This window comes from Rattus rattus, chromosome 1 (genome assembly GCF_011064425.1).
Source record: "Rattus rattus isolate New Zealand chromosome 1, Rrattus_CSIRO_v1, whole genome shotgun sequence".
Lineage (NCBI taxonomy): Eukaryota > Metazoa > Chordata > Mammalia > Rodentia > Muridae > Rattus > Rattus rattus.
This window is the reverse complement of record NC_046154.1, coordinates 39,983,529-40,001,976: the sequence shown is the minus strand read 5'-3', so window position 1 is coordinate 40,001,976 and position 18,448 is coordinate 39,983,529. Positions and strand designations below refer to the sequence as shown.

At 44.8% G+C, this 18,448-nt stretch overlaps 1 protein-coding gene across 4 annotated transcripts in view; it reads left to right on the top strand.

Moving 5' to 3' along the window:
* Mast2 (microtubule associated serine/threonine kinase 2) overlaps positions 1–18,448 on the top strand; it is a 140,607-nt gene that overhangs the window by 116,093 nt on the left and 6,066 nt on the right. For all 4 annotated transcript variants that reach the window (XM_032899649.1, XM_032899657.1, XM_032899653.1 and 1 more), the window contains 12 exons: positions 35–113; positions 2,982–3,136; positions 4,632–4,707; positions 7,482–7,691; positions 9,860–9,961; positions 13,046–13,178; positions 13,902–13,963; positions 14,403–14,488; positions 14,920–15,128; positions 15,939–16,077; positions 17,082–17,214; positions 18,188–18,353. In XM_032899649.1, the coding sequence (XP_032755540.1) occupies positions 35–113; positions 2,982–3,136; positions 4,632–4,707; positions 7,482–7,691; positions 9,860–9,961; positions 13,046–13,178; positions 13,902–13,963; positions 14,403–14,488; positions 14,920–15,128; positions 15,939–16,077; positions 17,082–17,214; positions 18,188–18,353 (1,550 nt within the window). The remainder of the gene's footprint in view (positions 1–34; positions 114–2,981; positions 3,137–4,631; positions 4,708–7,481; positions 7,692–9,859; positions 9,962–13,045; positions 13,179–13,901; positions 13,964–14,402; positions 14,489–14,919; positions 15,129–15,938; positions 16,078–17,081; positions 17,215–18,187; positions 18,354–18,448) is intronic.

Genomic DNA, 18,448 nt, shown 5'->3' with positions numbered 1-18,448 from the left:
TTCTCTCTCTCTCTCTCTCTCTTTTTTAATGTAGGACTGATGGACGGCGCTGGTCTTTGGCCTCATTGCCTTCTTCAGGCTATGGAACCAACACTCCTAGCTCTACAGTCTCTGTAAGTAGCCAGAGTTGTAACCATAAGTGGTGCTTTGAATAGGGAGTGGCACTAGTAGGAGGTGTGGCCTTGTTGAAGTACCTGTGACCTTGCTGGAAGAAGTGTCACTAGGGGGTAGGCTTTGTGGTCTCAGTAGCTCAAGCTGGGTCTAGTGGCTCAGTCTTCCTTCTGTTGCCTGAGGATCAAGTTCTTACCATGTGTAACTGCCATGCTTCCTGCCAGGATGACAATGGACTTAACCTTTGAACTGTAAGCCAGAGCCAGTTAAATGTTTTCCTTTATCAGAGTTGTCCTGGTCATGGTGTCTCCTCACAGCGCTAGAAACCCCAACTAAGACACCATATTTTCCTCACTTCGGAAGTATTTTCTTACAGATAATTGTTCTCTATCCTGTCCTGCATTTTCTTCCAAACTCAATGAGTTTTCTTGAGGTTAAGAGAGGTGTTTTTGTTTTTTTGGTTTTTGTTTGTTTGTTTGTTTGTTTGTTTGGGTGGGGAGGGGAAGAGGCTTGGTAACTTTAAATTTTTTTTTTCTTTCTTTCTTTTTTTTTTTTTTTTTTTTTGGGCTAAGGACCGAACCAGGGGCCTTTTGCTGGCTTGGTAATTTTAAAACCCAAAATTTAAAGGCCTTCAGAAGGATTAGCTGGTTCTCCCCTTAGTTCCTCCCTGTGAATTGGAAAAGGGCTTTCTCTGCCAGTGAGATCCGGTGGGAGCTCCTAGCATGGCTCCTGCCTCCTCCAACTTTATTTCTAGGACTGCAATAAAGACTTTATCACTGTTCCCATGTTCCGAAGGCTGGGTAGCCTTCCTCACTGTTAAAAATCTGCCAAAAAGGAAGAGTAGTTATTTGCTGCTTGTTATGTCAACAAAAGGGTGGGCCTTTCTCTAAAATTGTGTGTTAGGGAGAGTTTCAGTTTTTGGACAGTAGATCCATCTGATAAGCTTATTGTGAGTTTGTATAATTAATTCTGAAAGGCATCATCCAATGGGAGCAGCTATTCATCAAAGCTGGGATGATAAAGCTGACAGACATTTTTGGCAAAGGACGGAGTAACATGTTTGTAAAGCATAAACTTGATGAGCCATCCCTGTTTCTTCTGTCACTCTTCAGGTCTTCTCTTCTCTATAGTCATGAATCACAAGCAAGAAAAAGTACTCTAGTTCCTCCATTGGCCTATAAGTCACTATTAGTCTAGAGGTCTTATTGGTCTTTGGAGTTAAGCTTAAGGTGTTTCCCTAATAAACATACCCTTTCCCATAATCCTTTACTCACACAAGTGTTAATCTCTAATGGAGAGTCATATTTATGTGTCTTTCTGTGTCTATGTATATAACATATAAGTATTACTGTACAGTTAATCTTAATAGACTCATCCTACATACTCTCCCCACCCACACTTTGAGACAGCTCACCATGTATTATTCTAGGCTGGCCTGAAAAGTTTTTAGCCTCCTAAGTACTACAATTACCAACATACCACTACACCCAGCTACTAAAATACTGTAAAATATCAGTTTTGCATGGTGTAACTTACATTGCCCACTAGTTTCATATTAGCTTCAGTTGAGTGAATATTCTATTTGCAACTTAGATACAAATAAATAAGAAGCCTATGAAAACCACACCAGCTGTTTTCAACTCCATTCATTAGGGGCTGGAGAAATGGCCAGGCATTAAGAGCACTCACTACTCTTGCAGAGGATCTGAATTCAGTTTTCAGAGCCCACATGGCAGTGCACAACTGCCTGGAATTCCAATTTCCAGGGGATCCAACACCCTCTTCTGACCTCTATTAACTCATGAACACATGTGGTGCGTGTACACACACACACACACACACACACACACACACACACACACACACACACACACTAATTTTTTTAAGCTCCGTGCATTATAACATTCTATAAGACAAGCTTGTACTATTGGGCTAGACAGGGCTTCATTTCTCCCTGGAGGATCCTCCAACAGTGGTTTCCTCTGTTGGTACTTAGCTCTAGTGCTAAATAGATTTTAGTGAAAGTTGGGCCAGTGGTGTCAGACTTTCCTGCTCTCTGGGGCAATCTTGCCAACTAAAGAACTTTGGAGTCCTGGGATTTTGTGGTTTGCCACAGAGTGACTACATCTGTGAGATTTTCACTATAGTACCAGCTTGCTCTCTCATATTGTCTGCTGTAAGTGGTAGTTCCTTGTCAGAAATTCTTGAGCCCTGTTGAGAAGTTCAGATTGCTTTTTGAATCAGGCCTGACCTTTACATCCAGATCTCAAATCAGTTGCCTTTCCTCCTGGACCTTCTTGTGTTATCCATGGCATCCCACCATAGTCTTCCTGACCACAGCAAGACAGTCTCTTCTCTGCAAAACAAACTGAAAGAAAACATTGCTGTGCTATCTCCAGTGTAGTGCTCTCAGGGTTATAAAACTAAAAACAAGGGGATGCACCTGATCATACCTGGAATATTTATGAAACCAGAAAACATGGCTGATTGCTATTCTAAGTAGCTAGAAACTTTATCAAGAGAAAGCAAAGAGTTTGTGTAGAAGAATCTGCTTTTTACTCATCCAGCTTGTTATATGGTTGCTGAGATTTGAACTCTGAACATTATGATGCTGTCACATCTGGTTTTTATGTGACACTAGCTGTCTTGAGACACACCAGAAGAAGGCATCAGATCCCATTACAGATGGCTGTGAACCACCATGTGGTTGCTGGGAATTGAACTCAGGACCTCTGGAAGAGCAGTCAGTGCTCTTAACCGCTGAGCCATCTCTCCAGTCCCTGTAACAAGCACTCCTAACCACCAAACTGTTTCTCCATGTGTTTCTTTGCATGTATCTTTATTGCTGGTGGGTTTTGTTTATTTTCTAGTCATCGTGTTCCTCACAAGAAAAGCTTCATCAGTTACCTTTCCAGCCGACAGCTGATGAACTACACTTTCTGACGAAGCATTTTAGCACAGAGAATGTACCAGATGAGGAGGGACGTCAGTCCCCAGCCATGCGGCCCCGTTCCCGCAGCCTCAGGTAAGGAATACTCCTACCTACTGTCCTAGAACCTGTGGGCCCTAGCTTATTTGCATGGCTCAGGGCTCAGTACATACATACGTCCTGCAAAGAGCCAAGGTGCCAAATGCTTTAGGTTGTACAGTCAACTCATTTCTGTCACAACTGTGTCACTTTACTGTTTCAGTACAGTTGACTTCCTTGGGAAACCTCCTTACAATCTTTCTTCTCACAAACAATCCACAAACCATAATTTGCTGACTCCTGGTCAAAAGAGAAAAAAAAAAAAAAACCCAAAGCTTGAGCACAATAACACTCAACTGTTTTGGCTTCAAGTGCAAAGTAGCTGGCTCTTTTTTCCCTCCAGACCCCACTCAGTAAAAGAGAATCATGGTATTCTCAGTTCTGAAAACGTGTGGCTTTAATGACTAAGCCAGCTTTCCTGCCAGGAAGAACCCCTCCTGGTAATGTTGGCACTGGAGTATCATTGCCCAGGTCTCAAAGACAGGATTCAGACTCACAGATGGCTGGAACTGTAACTGGGGTTTCAAAGTGAAGGATCAAGAATGCAGTGGGAGGGGTTGGGGATTTAGCTCAGTGGTAGAGCGCTTGCCCTAGGTTCGGTCCTCAGCTCGGGCGGGGGAGGGGGGGTGTGCAGTGGGAGTACGGATCCCAGGCAGTTTCTTGATTTCATAAAGGAACACTTAACCGTGGTGGTCTCACAGTTCTTGTGGACCATGGGTACCTTTTAAGCCAGTTGGAATTGTGAGGATTGTAGTGACATTGAGGGAAGTCCCTAAACAAAGACCAAAGTGCAGTGCTAAGCCTAACCTCGGTGACAGATGAGGTCTTGTGTCAGGTACTAAACTGGGCATTTAGCTGTTTGACTCAAGATTTCAAATGTTTAAGGAGATATGATCACGGTGTTCTAGATGAAAAGATACAGTTTACTATGAAAAATAATAAAAAAGACTGAAAAATAACTATTCAGTCTTCAGTTAAAACCTAGATTTAGAACTCATTATGGCTTTTGTATCCTCTAGGTGACAGTCAAGGTAGCCAATTGACTGACTTGTTGTAGAAATGAAAATAGGTATACACAGTCTTTCTTTGGTTCCTTGTTTGATTTGATTCCTAGGACACGTTGGGGTAGACTGTCTTTCACTAACCAGAGCTATCAGGGCAAGGAATCATTTCCTGGGAGAAGTTATCCTAGGGAAGCCAGCAGTACGTTGACTGGCAAGTAGAATCCCCTCTTCTCAGCCAGGGCAGAAAGCTGTGGGAGGCTACACTTTTTGCAGGAAGGTAGCTTAGTTTAACATTGCACCATTGTAAAACTGTAAACAAATATGCTTGGACCTCTAAGATTAAAGAAAGCCTGGAACCTGACTCCCATGAACATAGGAATGTGTGAGATACTGAAGACAGTTGGGCTCAGGAGCTCTTAAGGATGGCCATATTTCTCCTTGAATTTTCCATGGCACTAAAATAACATGATTATTTCTTTCTTATTCAGTCCTGGACGGTCCCCAGTTTCCTTTGACAGTGAAATAATAATGATGAATCATGTGTACAAAGAAAGATTCCCCAAGGTAAGGATTTGTTTTAAAGGAGAAAATAATATCCCATAGCCAGGCCAGTCTGAAGACTCCAGAGTGAGGGGGTCAAGTGCAGAGGTAACCAGAAAGATCACCAGTTTTAAAAGCATCTAGGGATCTAGGGGGGGCAGGATGACAGCAGCACAGGTCTGTGCGTGCAGAGCTTCTGTTCTCCACCCAAGATCAAGAGGTGCGTGGAAGACAATATATCACATCCTGAAGAAGAAGACAGGAGCTGGAGGGCTGGATTCTTACTGTACACATTGCTTTCGCATTCGAGGTTGTCTCCAGCCTTTCACTCTTCCCTTTGACTGGATTTGTGCTCTGGTCACACCTTCTTCAGTACAGGTTTCTTAAGAAGCTCCCAGAGCATGCACAGCCTGAGGGACGCTCAGCTGGTAGAAGCCACCAAGAGAACAAGTCCAGAGGCAGGAGTCCTAGAGCCACTTGCTAACATTTGTGTTTTCCTTTGCAAACTGAGAAGGGAGATCGGTGCTATCCCAAGATAGCTGGGAAATAGCATTCACACTTCTGCTATGAACCTCTTTGTCTCTGACGTCAGCACATCATTTTGCCTGTCTCCCCCTGCCCTTGACCTCTCCTCCTTTATTTTTTGAAATTTGCTCGTTTGTGTTTCTTGTTGTTGAGGTTTTTGTTTGTCTGTTTTGTCTTTTGAGTCAGTCTCGATCCTGTCCCAGTCTTGTGAATGCTGAGATTATACACCCACAGCCAGAGGCGTGAATTTGCAGTTCTTACCAAGAGCAGTCCGCTGTGCCCTCATGCTTGCTCTTCTGAGGATAGGTTGTTCCTACAGAAAGCAGTCAGTCTCTAGAGTAACAGAACTGACAGGATGAGTTCTCTCTGTAGCAATGGTATTTGTTAGAATGACTTACAAGGCTGTGGTCCTGTTAATCCAATAATGGCTGCCTAGGATCAGCACGTCCAGAATGCGAGTAGTTGTTCAGTCTGTGAAGCTGGATGTTTCACCTAGTCTTCAGTATACACCCGAATCCCAAAGGAAGAGGATCTAGTGCCAGTGAAGGAATAGATTTGCTATCAAGGACAAGAACAAAGGAGATGGCTTTTATTTAGTATTCCAGCAGAAGGTATGGCCCAGATTAGAGGTAGGTCTTCACACCTCAAAAGATCTGGATTAAAGATGTCTTCCTACCTCAGAGGTCTAGTTTAGAAGTAGGTCTTCCCACTGCAAATGATTTAATTAAGCAAAAATTCCTCACAGGTGTGCCCAGCCATTTTGGGGATTTTAATTCATTGTAGATGTTGTCAAGATGACAACCGAAATAACCATGACAAGTCCTGAGAGACAACTGTACACTCTTCTTGCAGACACATGACAGCTAAGGAAAATGACAAATGCTTGTGCTTTTCTTTCTTGGCATATACCAGTGACATATGCCTTGTAACAAGGACCTAGAATGCCTGCATCCATCTCTGCCCCCCTTCTCAGCTGTACGATTCTGGACAAAGTATTTGACTTCCTGGAGCTTCATTTGCCTCATAGACAACTCATAATAAGAGTCCTATTAGAGTCTGTCTCATCCGAGGATCAGTGAACACTGGTTTTTTAAAAGTGCTCTGGACATGAGAAGCACAAGTAACTATTAGCTATTAATTTGTTTAATCTTTTTCTCTGTTGCACATTGTAGCCTTGAAGTAGACACAAGAATAAGAGCAAAGAAAGGGCAGGAAAACAGCTAGGAAGTCATGTTTTACTTTATAATGAAGTTCCATGGTGTGCAGTGTTGAGAAATATATCTTGCTTGGCTCATTCTCTATGTGCAGAGATGTGTATTAACATCTAGCACTGTGTTGGTATTTATAGATATTTCTGTGTCCTTCATCCTTAGATAGCTTTAGAGAATGTGTTAAGATGTTTTTTCACCTGCTGCTGTCCTTTTTTTTTAAATCCCTCTGTACACATTTAAACATACTTTTATGTCAACATATTAGGATACAGAAGTTGCCACCTAGTGACAGAAGAAGTCAAAGTCTGAGAGAGGCAGTTGTTAACTTGTTCACTCGTGTATGTTTGTCCATTTTCACATGGTTGTGCAATTAGAGGCCAAGAGAACCCTGAACCAGATCTCCATTCTGCTCTTCTGGGAATCTGGGCGGGGTCATGTTGCAATCCAAAGCCCTCCATTCCAACTTAGCTTCCAAAACCAGGCAAGTTCACACCTTTGATAAATGTTCTCTGAGTACCTCTTATATTCAGTGTGAACTTACATTAAATATGAGAACCCTGTGGTAATGAAACCTTCTGACTTGCCAGAATTTCTTGCACATAGAATGGTTCAGAAACCAATGTCATCTATGCACTGGCTTGTCCAGTCAGGAGACCAAGTTAGACCCCAGAGGAAAGAGAACCTTTGTTTCCAGGAAGCAAGAGACTTGCCTGGGCATTCATGACACTTAGGTGAGAGGAAGAGCAACAGGAGCTTGTAAGGAAGGCCACCCCTAGAGAATGTGTAACAAAAACATGGAATATCCAGTCAGAGACCAGCCAGCCTTGTATGCCTCCAGAACCAAAATCTTACTGCATGGGATATGGCAGCAAAAAGGTGACAGAAGGCCTTGAATCTGGTCCTGGGGCTGTCTGACCTTCCTGATGAGATCCCTTCTGCCTTCAGTCATTAGATTTCCCAGTGCAAGATGAGGAAGTTAGGCACACAGAGAGCTCATCCTTTGGAATTTGCTGCAGCTAAGCTGGGACTGAAAGGGAGTTAATAACTTTTCTTTACTCCCAGGCCACTGCACAAATGGAAGAGCGACTAGCTGAATTCATTTCCTGTAACACTCCAGATAGTGTGCTGCCCTTGGCAGATGGAGCACTAAGTTTTATTCATCATCAAGTGATTGAGATGGCCCGAGACTGCCTGGATAAATCTCGGAGTGGCCTCATTACATCGCACTATTTCTATGAACTTCAAGAGAATTTGGAAAAGCTTCTACAAGATGTAAGTGTTTTTGATGAGGAGACTAATGAAACTTCCACAAGGTAATCTCAGGAATTAGCAGTGAACTCACTCTTCCCAGCTGCTGGCCACGACCAGATCTCCTTGCCTGTGTAGGAGTTTCCGTATTTGATACTGATGAGCTGATATCCTTCCCATGGCCTCTCCATCACTGAGAAGCATGCTTGGTTTCAGAACAACTCAGTTTTGTGAATGGTTTTCTAAAGCCAAAGCTGAATTACTCTGTCTGAAACTCCAGCAGGGGTAGTGTTTAAGTCCAGCATTGGTACTATGAATGAATATTTGACTTTTTACCAAAAGCCAAAAGTCGGGCAGAGGTTCACCTGACATGATGACCCATACCTTGAATCCTAGTTCCTGGGCAGGTGAGACAGATCCCAGTGAACTAAACTAGTCTGTTCTATATAGCGAGCACCAAGCCATTTGTAGTGAGACCCTATTTCAAGACAATATAATAATAATAATAATAATAATAATAATAATAATAATAATAATAATAATAATAATAATACAAAATACAGTAGTGGGCATATGAACTATCTTTACTGAAAGTCATTTATTTAAACACAGCTTCCTAACTGTCCCCTACCCAGATGAAGCAGGGCTAGACTTACCCTATGAGTATGTCCGTTAACTGATATCTCATTAACACAGTGATACACTTGAAAATGTGATTCTCTTCAGTATGAAAAGTCTGGGAGGAAATGATGGCTCAGCTGCTTTTCCAGAGGACCCAGGTTCAACCCCTAGCACCCACATGGTGGCTAAATAATGATGTATACTGATCTCTGAGAAGGCTGGAGAGATTATTTGCTGATTAAGAGCATGTACTGCTTTTGCAGAGGACTTGTTTGGTTCCCAGTAACCACAACTGCCTATGACTCCATCTCCAGCTTGTCTGACACCCTCTTCTGAACTCTGCAGGCACCTACGTTCATGTCCACACACACACAGGCCAGTACACAGAAATAAAGAGAAAGAAAAAAACCAAGTCTCTGAGAAATAAAAGACAGAGTAATCTAGAGATAGCAAATACCCAAGCATTCACTGAATTCTGAAGCACCGCCTTCCTCAGCCTCGCTTTCACTTTGCTGTCTGTCAGGTCAGGTGAGCAGATGCTTCTCATTCAGCTGACACCATTGGCACATCTGAGAAAAGAGCACCTGCTGCTGCTTAGCATAAAGTGGTCAAGCACCCCGTCTTCTCCAGACCCTCTCAGGAGTAGCAGTAATGGGACCGAGGGTTCAGAGCTAATGTTCAAACAAGGGCTTTGGTGTGAGTCTAGAATTTCGAGATAGATGATTCAAACTGACCATGATTATTGCTTTCAAATAATAAAAGAGTGGCAGCTCAGTCTCTGTACCCGTGAAGATACAACTCAGTAAGCAGCAGCTACAGTGAGAAAGGTTTTTACAGATACATGGTAATTCTATCTGTACAAATTCTTCCTGTGATTTCAAAATGGATACTTAATCATAAATGCTCTATAAGGGCAACTACAGAATGTCAAACTCATGAAAAGCAGCTCTTCATGACGTTCTGGAGTTGGCAAGATGAACCCATCAGGTAAAGGTACTTGCAACCAAGCCTGATGACGTATGTTTGATCCCCTCACCTACAATAAAGAGAGAACCTTCACATGCATACCATTAATATTAGGGGGTAGTGGAGATTTCTAACCAAGAAATAAAACATGACTGGATATGGTGTCACATACCTAATAGTCCCAGAACTCAGGAGACTGAGGCCTGCTAAGCTACAGAGTAAAACTCTTAAAAGAAGAGAAAATATCAAGGGGCTAAGGAGATGAGCCAGTCAATAAAGTGACTGCCACATATGCATGAGGACCTGAGTTTGGATCCCCAGTTCCTATGTAATAAACCAGATGTGGCAACATGTTTCTATAACCCTTTAGGGTAAGGAGGGGACCCCTGGAGGTCACTGGCTAGTCTCTCTAGCCAATCTGTGAATGACAGATGTAGTGAGTGAAGCTGTCATTCTCCGGAATGGGCACCGGAGAGCTGTTCCTGGGCTCTTGACTCTTTAACATAGACTTCCAAGTTCCTTTCTATAGTCAGCTCTCTACAGTATGGTCCTGTTTAACCAACCGCTTAGGATAGTTCTTTAAGCAACTTTTCTCTTCTGTGTAGGCTCATGAACGCTCAGAAAGCTCAGATGTAGCCTTTGTGATTCAGCTGGTGAAAAAGCTGATGATCATCATTGCCCGCCCAGCTCGTCTCCTGGAATGCCTGGTGAGTCAACATGGACGGTTGGGTGTGCAGGTGGGAGTTAGGGGGTGTAGAGGAAGTAGTTTGCCATAAACTGGCAGTACAATTAACATTTCTATTGATAAGTTGTTTATTTGAGTATGATTTGCAAGCCCTTGGGGTACTAGTCGTAATAAATATTAGTCTAGCCTAGCCCAATGCTAAATCAGCCCCCGTCAGGAGAACCCTGAAGGTTAAAGAACGTAAGAGAAGCCTGGGCCAATTGAGTTTGTATGAGTTCTTCCTCTAGTCTTTCAGTTATACATCATGTCCTATCTCATGTTGGACACTCAGGACCCTAATCTTAAAGCTTGCTGTGCCATAACCAAATACAGGGCATTCAGATGTGTGAATGGGGATTATATTATGATAAGGGTCACACAGCTGTTTAGTACAGGGTGTAGTGGGAACCTGGTGAAGGGAACTTTTCCATTCTTGCAATGAACATAAGTGAAAGGTCCTTGGGAAACATGGAGTTTATTCAGTGACTTGGAGGTTAAGTGCAAATTGGCCAGTGGAGGGCCATGAACACAGTAGTGTATTGGAAAAAGTAATGAGTAAAGCTGCACGGAGAACATTAGGCCATTTGGAGCTGCCAAGAAAAGGCTAGAACATTAGCACTGTCAGATGTATTTTGTTATTTGAAACAAGATCTTAGGTAACACCAGTGGACATCAGACTCCATATGTAGCTGAGACTGGCTTTGAACTCCTGATCTGCCTTTCTCTAGCTTCCAAGTACTAGGATTATAAGCATGTTTCCACGTACGGCTTCTTGTTTTTTCTTTTTTTTTTTTTTTCAGAGCTGGGGACTGAACCCAGGGCCTTGCGCTTGCTAGGCAAGTGCTCTACCACTGAGCTAAATTCCCAACCCCCCACGTACGGCTTCTTAATTAATTGACATAAATTCACCGTCCATTGAGTTTTAATAAATATTAAAATCCAGCTGTATAATCACTGCCATGGTTAATGTTTCTCTCAGAAAGGTCTTTGTGTCCCTTTGGTACAGTCCTCTCCTCTTCTTTCCCAGACATCACTTCCCTGCTTTTGCTATTGCTGCGTTTCCCTTTCTACTGATGCAGTATTCTGCCTTCTTTCAGTTTTGGGTTTAGATTTATACATCAGTGCATTTATTTCTTAGTAAATACACCATCAGACTTATGCTTGCCTAGCAAGTACGAGGCCCTAAAGTAATTTAATTCCTACCACTGCAAAAAGAAAGGAGGGAAGGGGAAGAGAAGGAAGAAAGGAAGCAGGAAGAGAAGGAGGAAGAGAAGACAGCGAGGAGAAGGAAGAGGAAAAGGAAGGAAGGAAGAAAGGAAGGAAGGAAGGAAGGAAGGAAGGAAGGAAGGAAACTCCTTTGGTTCTTTGGGTGTTGAACTGACAAGAGTGCAGGATGAACCAGGGGAATCAGTCAGCACAGGGATATTAAAGCATTTCTAAGAAGGGCAGGCAGTGCCAGGCTGTAGTAGGAACAAAGACAGGTTAGAGAAGTGTTTATGAGGTGAGTGTTCTAGTAGCTGGAGACTGAGGAGGAAGAGGAAGTGTGATGGACTCTGGGTCTTAAGTTTATCCTGGTTGTTAATAGTGCAGTCCTCAGATACAGAGACCAGAGAGAATGGAGATGGATATAAAGCAAAGGCTGCAGATCTAATCCTCCTTTGTCAAGAGTATGACGTCTGATCAGGCAAGGTGGTACGTACCTTTAATCTCAGCACTCAGGTGTAACCATGGGTTTTTCTGTACCTGCCACAGTCCCCAAGTAATGATGGGAGACCGCTTGTTATAGGCTTTGGTCTTAGAGCGAGGCATTATTTCCCACCAGCTCAGAACTCAGTTATCAGCCATATGCCTTGTTAGTTACCTTCCTTCCTTCCCTGCCTGTTTCTTCCTCCTTGTCCAACTGCACCTTTCTTTCCCAGAGTTCCTCTTTCAGTCTGAAGTCCCACCTTACAATTCTGCCTTTTGCTATAGGCCACAGGCTTTTTACTTTAACCAATCAGAAGCTGCCTTAGGCAGGCAAGTAAGGATAGAGACACATCTTCATACAGTATAGAAAAACATCACTCCAACACTCAGGAGGCAGAGGCAAGGGCAAGAGAATACCTTAGAGTTCAAGACAGGCCTGGGCTGGAGAGACGGCTCAGTGGTTAAGAGCACTAATGCTCTTCCAGAGGTTCTGAGTTCAATTCCCAGCAACCACATGGTGGCTCACAACCATCTGTAATGGGATCTGATACCCTCTTCTGGTCTGAAGACAGCAACAGTGTACTTATATATAATAAATAAATAAATCTTAAAAAAAAAAAAAAAAAGACAGGCCTGGACTACATAGTGGATTCCAGGACATCCAGGGCTATGTAGAAAGACCCTATCTTTAAAGAAGAGAAAAGAAAAGAAAAGAAAAAGAATATGAAGTCTATAATAAGGTACAGAATTGTAGCCAGGAGGTTTGCATGCTGGAGTTCTTCTTCTTCCTACCTTGTGGTCCTGAGGCTCAGCATATCCCTGCACACTGTCATTTCCTCTCTGCAGTCAGAGAATCGATAGTGTAGCCCAGAGTGTGAGAAAGGGCAGGCACCCAGCAGTGAGTACCTGTTGTCATGGGTAAACCACGCTTTATCAACACTGGCACTCTAGGCCTTGCACATACAAAGTGTTCAGTAATATCTGAAGGCGTGCGCTCTGCTGAGGCGGGCCAAAGCGCTTGTGAACTGTGATTGCGTATGCACCAGCAGTGCTCAAGACTGATCACCTGAGCGTGCCTGCCGGTGCCACCTGCTAAAAGAGTCTGCAGTGGAAACAGGTGAATAGGCTAAAGCGCCTGAAGTCAAAAACTCTTCTGCTTATTACCAGGAGGTCTGTGCTATGTGTAGGAAGTCGTCTGGAGGCGAGCTACAGACCAGCTCTGTTCCGTGCTCTGTACATCCTGTTCTAGGTGTTTAGGGACCAGGGTATGTCATCACAACGAAGTTTGGTTTCTTTCCCTCTGGTATGTGCTTGAATGTCAAGAAAGGCAACAGCACTTGCTTATATCTCTCCCCACTGACCACTCTTTTCTCTGGCACAGGAGTTTGACCCTGAAGAATTTTACCACCTCTTAGAAGCAGCTGAGGGTCATGCCAAAGAGGGACATGGAATTAAATGTGACATTCCCCGCTACATCGTTAGCCAGCTGGGCCTCACACGGGATCCCCTAGAGGGTGAGTGAACATGCTGTCTAGTGGCTTTAAGGAAGGACATGACCTAACCTCAGAGGTCTCAAGACCACAGCCAGCACCCTGTGGTCTCCACTGTTCCATAGCCTCTCCTTTTGAATCAGTGTTCTTCACATTCATCTGCTCCTTACTAGCCAGGCTGCCTGGTCCCAGGTAGATTGGACTTAGAGCCTCAGATCAAACCAGGTCAGTAAGGAAAATGATCCCTCTTCTACACACTTCCCTCTCCTATTAGCCCCCTTACAAGTCTTCCTGTTTGGGGCTTGTCCAGTTCTACTGTAGGGTTTAGCTTTATACTTCTGGAGTTCATGTTAGCCCCCACATGAATGGTGGGCTTACTTGTCTTGCTCTGTAGTTGTTCTCCTCCTGTCTGTTTGCTTCCCTGACCCAGTAAGTAGCATAGTCTTGGTCTGAAGGATGAGTACTGGAAGCCCCCAGAGCCCTGTTATCCAGGAAATACTGCAAGTCTGAGAGAAGCTTTTCTAGACTATGCTAGGCCTTCAACTTGTACTGAACTTGCAGACATATTAAAGTCCAAGCACGTGGTTCGTTTCCGTGTGTGAGACCTGTGCCTTGCTAAGGACAGAGCCACAGGACTGGGTTTACTTGCAGGCTGACACGGGAAGTACCTGCTATATGATATGAGAATATGGCCAAAATGCCAACCACTGCTGTGAGGTTTTCTTTGATATCCTTGCATGTTTCTAGAAATGGTCCAGTTGAGCAGCTATGACAGCCCTGATACTCCGGAGACAGACGATTCAGTTGAGGTAAAGATCCTGAGTTCCTGCCTCAGTCTTGGAGATTGAGCTCTGGGAAGCCTTTAAGTTTGCTTTGAAAGAACATTTGGGGGCTAGAGAGAGAGCTTGGTGGTCAAGAGTATTGCTGTTCTTCCAGAGGACCTGGGTTCCATTTCTAGCACCCACACCAGTGACTCAAAACTACCTGTAGCTCTAGTTCCAAGACATCCAGCGCCCTCCTCTCAGCTCCATGGGCACCAGTCACACATGCATACATGTGGTCACACATACATACATGTGGGCAAATACTCATACACATTAAATAGCAGTAAATGTCTTGGAAGGGGAGATCTAAAGGCAGTAAGAAGTGTGGCTCCTGGGAAAGCATGGGCAGACCTGGTGCTGTGGCCGCACAACTTCCCCAAGCTCTGAAAACCTACCTACTTCCTTCCTTCCCTTTGTCTTCCAGGGGCGTGGGGCATCTCAGCCATCTAAAAAGACCCCCTCTGAAGAGGACTTTGAGACCATTAAGCTCATCAGCAATGGCGCCTATGGGTAAAGGCATGGGGTCAGATTGGGGCCAGGAATAGAGCTGACTCAGCCCTTGGTCTCTTCCTTCTGAGAGTGTATGATTCCCAGTCCCCTGGGCAAAAGATACCCTAAGGTGGACCTGCTCCCTTCTTGAATTTCTCCTGGAGTGTCAAGAGGTCAGTTTCCTCTGGCATCTAAACATTGATTCTTTGCCCAGGCAAGATTCCCACCTGTCTTGGTAGCGCTCCCTGAGTTCTGGAAATACTGAGCTGGGTCCTCACAACCTGGTCTGCCAGGAAATTAAAAGAGTTAATTGGCACAGTAGCAGGCACATCCCAAGATCTTCACTGTTCTGTGTACATACATGGGATGAAGAGGCAGCTTGGGGTTATGGAATGTACAATTGAGGTGCTGAGAGCCCTTGGGGGCTGGGCTGGGCTGGCTGTCTTTCCCAGGGCCGTCTTTCTGGTGCGGCACAAGTCCACTCGGCAGCGCTTTGCTATGAAGAAGATTAATAAGCAAAACCTAATCCTACGGAACCAGATCCAGCAGGCATTTGTGGAACGCGACATTCTGACCTTTGCTGAAAACCCCTTTGTGGTCAGCATGTTCTGCTCCTTTGAGACCAAGCGTCACTTATGCATGGTGATGGAATATGTTGAAGGTACTGGGGCAAAGGTTGCTGAGGGGAAGGAAGTCACAGTGCAGTCTGAGATGTAAGCCTGAAAAGGGACCAGTGTCTTTGTACTGAAGTTTCAGGCTGCAGCTTCCAAGACCATTTGGAGACTGATACGGCAACCCAGCATCTATAATATTCCCAGGGTCTGAGGTTCCCTCAGACGGGAGCAAAGCTTTTAGTTTAGTAACCACAAAGGGCCAGTGTGGGGCTCTGAGAAGATTGCATCTGGCTGATGACTTGTGAAGGGGCCACCCCTAAACCAGACAAATACTCTAGGACTAGACTAGAAGAGCAGCAAGGGAAGAGCTCTGCAGGGTGTAGCCACTGTGCAGTGCCCCCCCACCCCCCACACACACTCTATGTACAGCTCCAAACATATTTTCCCTAAGACTTAAAGTTGAGCCTCAATGAAGCTGTGCTTTCCCTTTATTGGGCATTCATTACTGGAAAAAAGGAAGTGGAATAAACAAGTATTTTAGCATATGGAATCTTTGAATACAGTATTCCCATCCCAAAAACTTAGTCTTATCCTAGCAAGTCATGATGAATGTATAAAGGCCTGCATTCCTTCCTTCAGTCTCCTAAATGAGAGTCTTGAAAGCCACTGGCTAATTGATTTCCTGCTTCCTATTATCTGTCTCCCACCCATGGCTAGTTCGGAAGGGCTGCAATCCCGGGCTCAGTACCAAGCTGTTCTGTGAGGCTATTACCTTGGGTTCTATAAAGCCTAAGAACTGGCTAGAGCAGGGCTGGATCATGATAACTTTTTCTCATGGTAGCCTGGGCTCTTTATAGGGGGAGACTGTGCCACTCTGCTCAAGAACATCGGGGCCCTACCTGTGGACATGGTTCGTCTGTACTTCGCGGAAACGGTGCTGGCCTTGGAATACTTACACAACTACGGCATCGTGCACCGTGACCTCAAGCCTGACAAGTATGCCCACGGTCTCTCCCTGTTGTTAGGACTTCCTCCTTAAGTCTTTTGATAAGTGGGAGAAATACTTGTTTAGATCAGTGGATCGTCTTAGAATGGCTACTAGGAAACAAAAGAAACCAAGCAGAACGAAAAAAATCAGCACATCTAATAGTGACTACAGAAAATTAGCTTTGAAATGCAAACCTATGTTCAGATGGCCATTTACGCTTGTTAATTCTGAGTCAGTCTTTTAATTAAAGTTTTGAGCCTCAAATTCCTCCCTTCTGAAATGAAAACAGTGCATTTGCTCTGCTGAGCATTCTAGAAATAACCCCTCCCTTCCTTCCTGGGTGCTGTTAATCAAGAGCAAGGGCTTGTGCATGCTAGGAAGTGCTCTACCTCTGAACTGCATCCTCAGTCCCAGAAGGGTTTGGAGATAATCACAGGACTTAGTAGATCACAGCACTTGTTTCTTGCTCAGATGATGAACCAGGTAGGAAACCTGACTTTGGGATAGTTTGAGTTCATGGCCAGGGCAGCTGGACAGACAGAGCCCATTAAGGAAATCAGGACCAGAGATAGAAATTTGGGAATCACTAGAATAGAGGCCAGGCAGGTGAAGCCCTTAGCATCGAATAGAATGGCCCAGGCAGATAAAGAATCTCTGATTTCTAGTTTCTCCCTCCAAAGATATCCAAGGGCATGGAAAAGGATGTTACCAATTTCCCTTCTCTTTGAGATGGATATTTTTAAGTCCCTCCCTCAGCTTAGAGGAGGGATTGTTAGTGACCATGGCAGCTGCTCTAGGATGATTGATCTCTACCCTGGAGCAGTCTCCTGCTCTTCAGGTATGGACTGAAGGTGGACATCAAAGAGATGGAGTTGCAAGGGGGGCTGAAGTGTACTCACCGAGCCAGGGCTGCTACTGTAGAGCTGCACTCCCCATGCAGAAACTAATACTAAACAGTACTAAAGGACAACTGAGGGAGTACTCCATGATTTCATTTCTGTGGTCTCAACAGCCTTCTGATTACATCCATGGGGCACATCAAACTCACTGACTTTGGACTTTCTAAAATTGGCCTCATGAGTTTGACAACCAACTTGTATGAGGGCCATATTGAAAAGGATGCCCGGGAGTTCCTAGACAAGCAGGTAAGTAAGCCTGGGGAAAACCTTGGGGGTTGATTGCAGGCCTCAGAATAAGGCCTTGAAGTTACTTGCTTAATCTGCGCCTGAGTATTAGCATGGCAACTCCATGCTTTGTTTTTAGCTCCAGGGAAGCACTGAAACAGGTAGCACGTGTGGAGAGCAGATGATCCCTGAGACAGAGGGGATAAAAGGTTCCCTGGGGCTGGATGAAGTAGTCATTGGACTGCTGATCCCTGGGGTTGGATGAAGGAGGCATTGGACTGCTGATCCCTGGGGCTGGATGAAGTAGGCATTGGACTGCTGATCCCTGGGGCTGGATGAAGTAGGCATTGGACTGCTGATCCCTGGGGTTGGATGAAGGAGGCATTGGACTGCTGATCCCTGGGGCTGGATGAAGTAGGCATTGGACTGCTGATCCCTGGGGCTGGATGAAGTAGGCATTGGACTGCTGATCCCTGGGGTTGGATGAAGGAGGCATTGGACTGCTGATCCCTGGGGCTAGATGAAGGAGGCATTGGACTGCTGATAGTTTCATGTGAAAGCAGCCTGAGGTACAGCTCTCCTGTGCCCTTCCCTATTGGAGCACAGCTCCACATTTACATTGGATGCTTTGCCATTTTCTGGAGAGCAGCCCCCTGATGCTCTCTGACTTGATATTTCAGGTTGGGATGTCCATAGGTGACTAGTAAGTTCACCTCTGGGAGGAGGAGCCAGTTCTAAAACCAGATCCAGAAGAGAGTGAGAGCAGTGGGTTTGGCCTAGAATTCGACATTTTAGTTAGTTAGGAAATACAGAGACCCTCCTCACCAAGAGCTTTAACTCTAGTTCCCTGGGGTTGATGTTGTTGTTACTCATTAGTAAGGTAAGCTGCCTCTTCATTCAGAGACTTCTCTACTCCAGCAGTAGGAACATCCCCTACTGCCGTGCCAGCAAGTCGCCTCAGGATTCTGAGGCAGCCTGGCTTCTCTGTACTCAGGTATGCGGGACCCCGGAATACATAGCACCTGAGGTGATCCTGCGTCAGGGATATGGGAAGCCAGTGGACTGGTGGGCCATGGGCATAATCCTGTATGAGTTCCTGGTGGGTTGCGTCCCTTTCTTTGGAGACACTCCGGAGGAGCTCTTTGGGCAAGTGATCAGCGGTAGGTACTTCCCTCTACATCACTGTGGAGTCGGGCTGTCCGCTAGAGCTCTCTTTTCTAATGAGTGGATGTTTCTGGTAGGCTTGCTTCTTTGG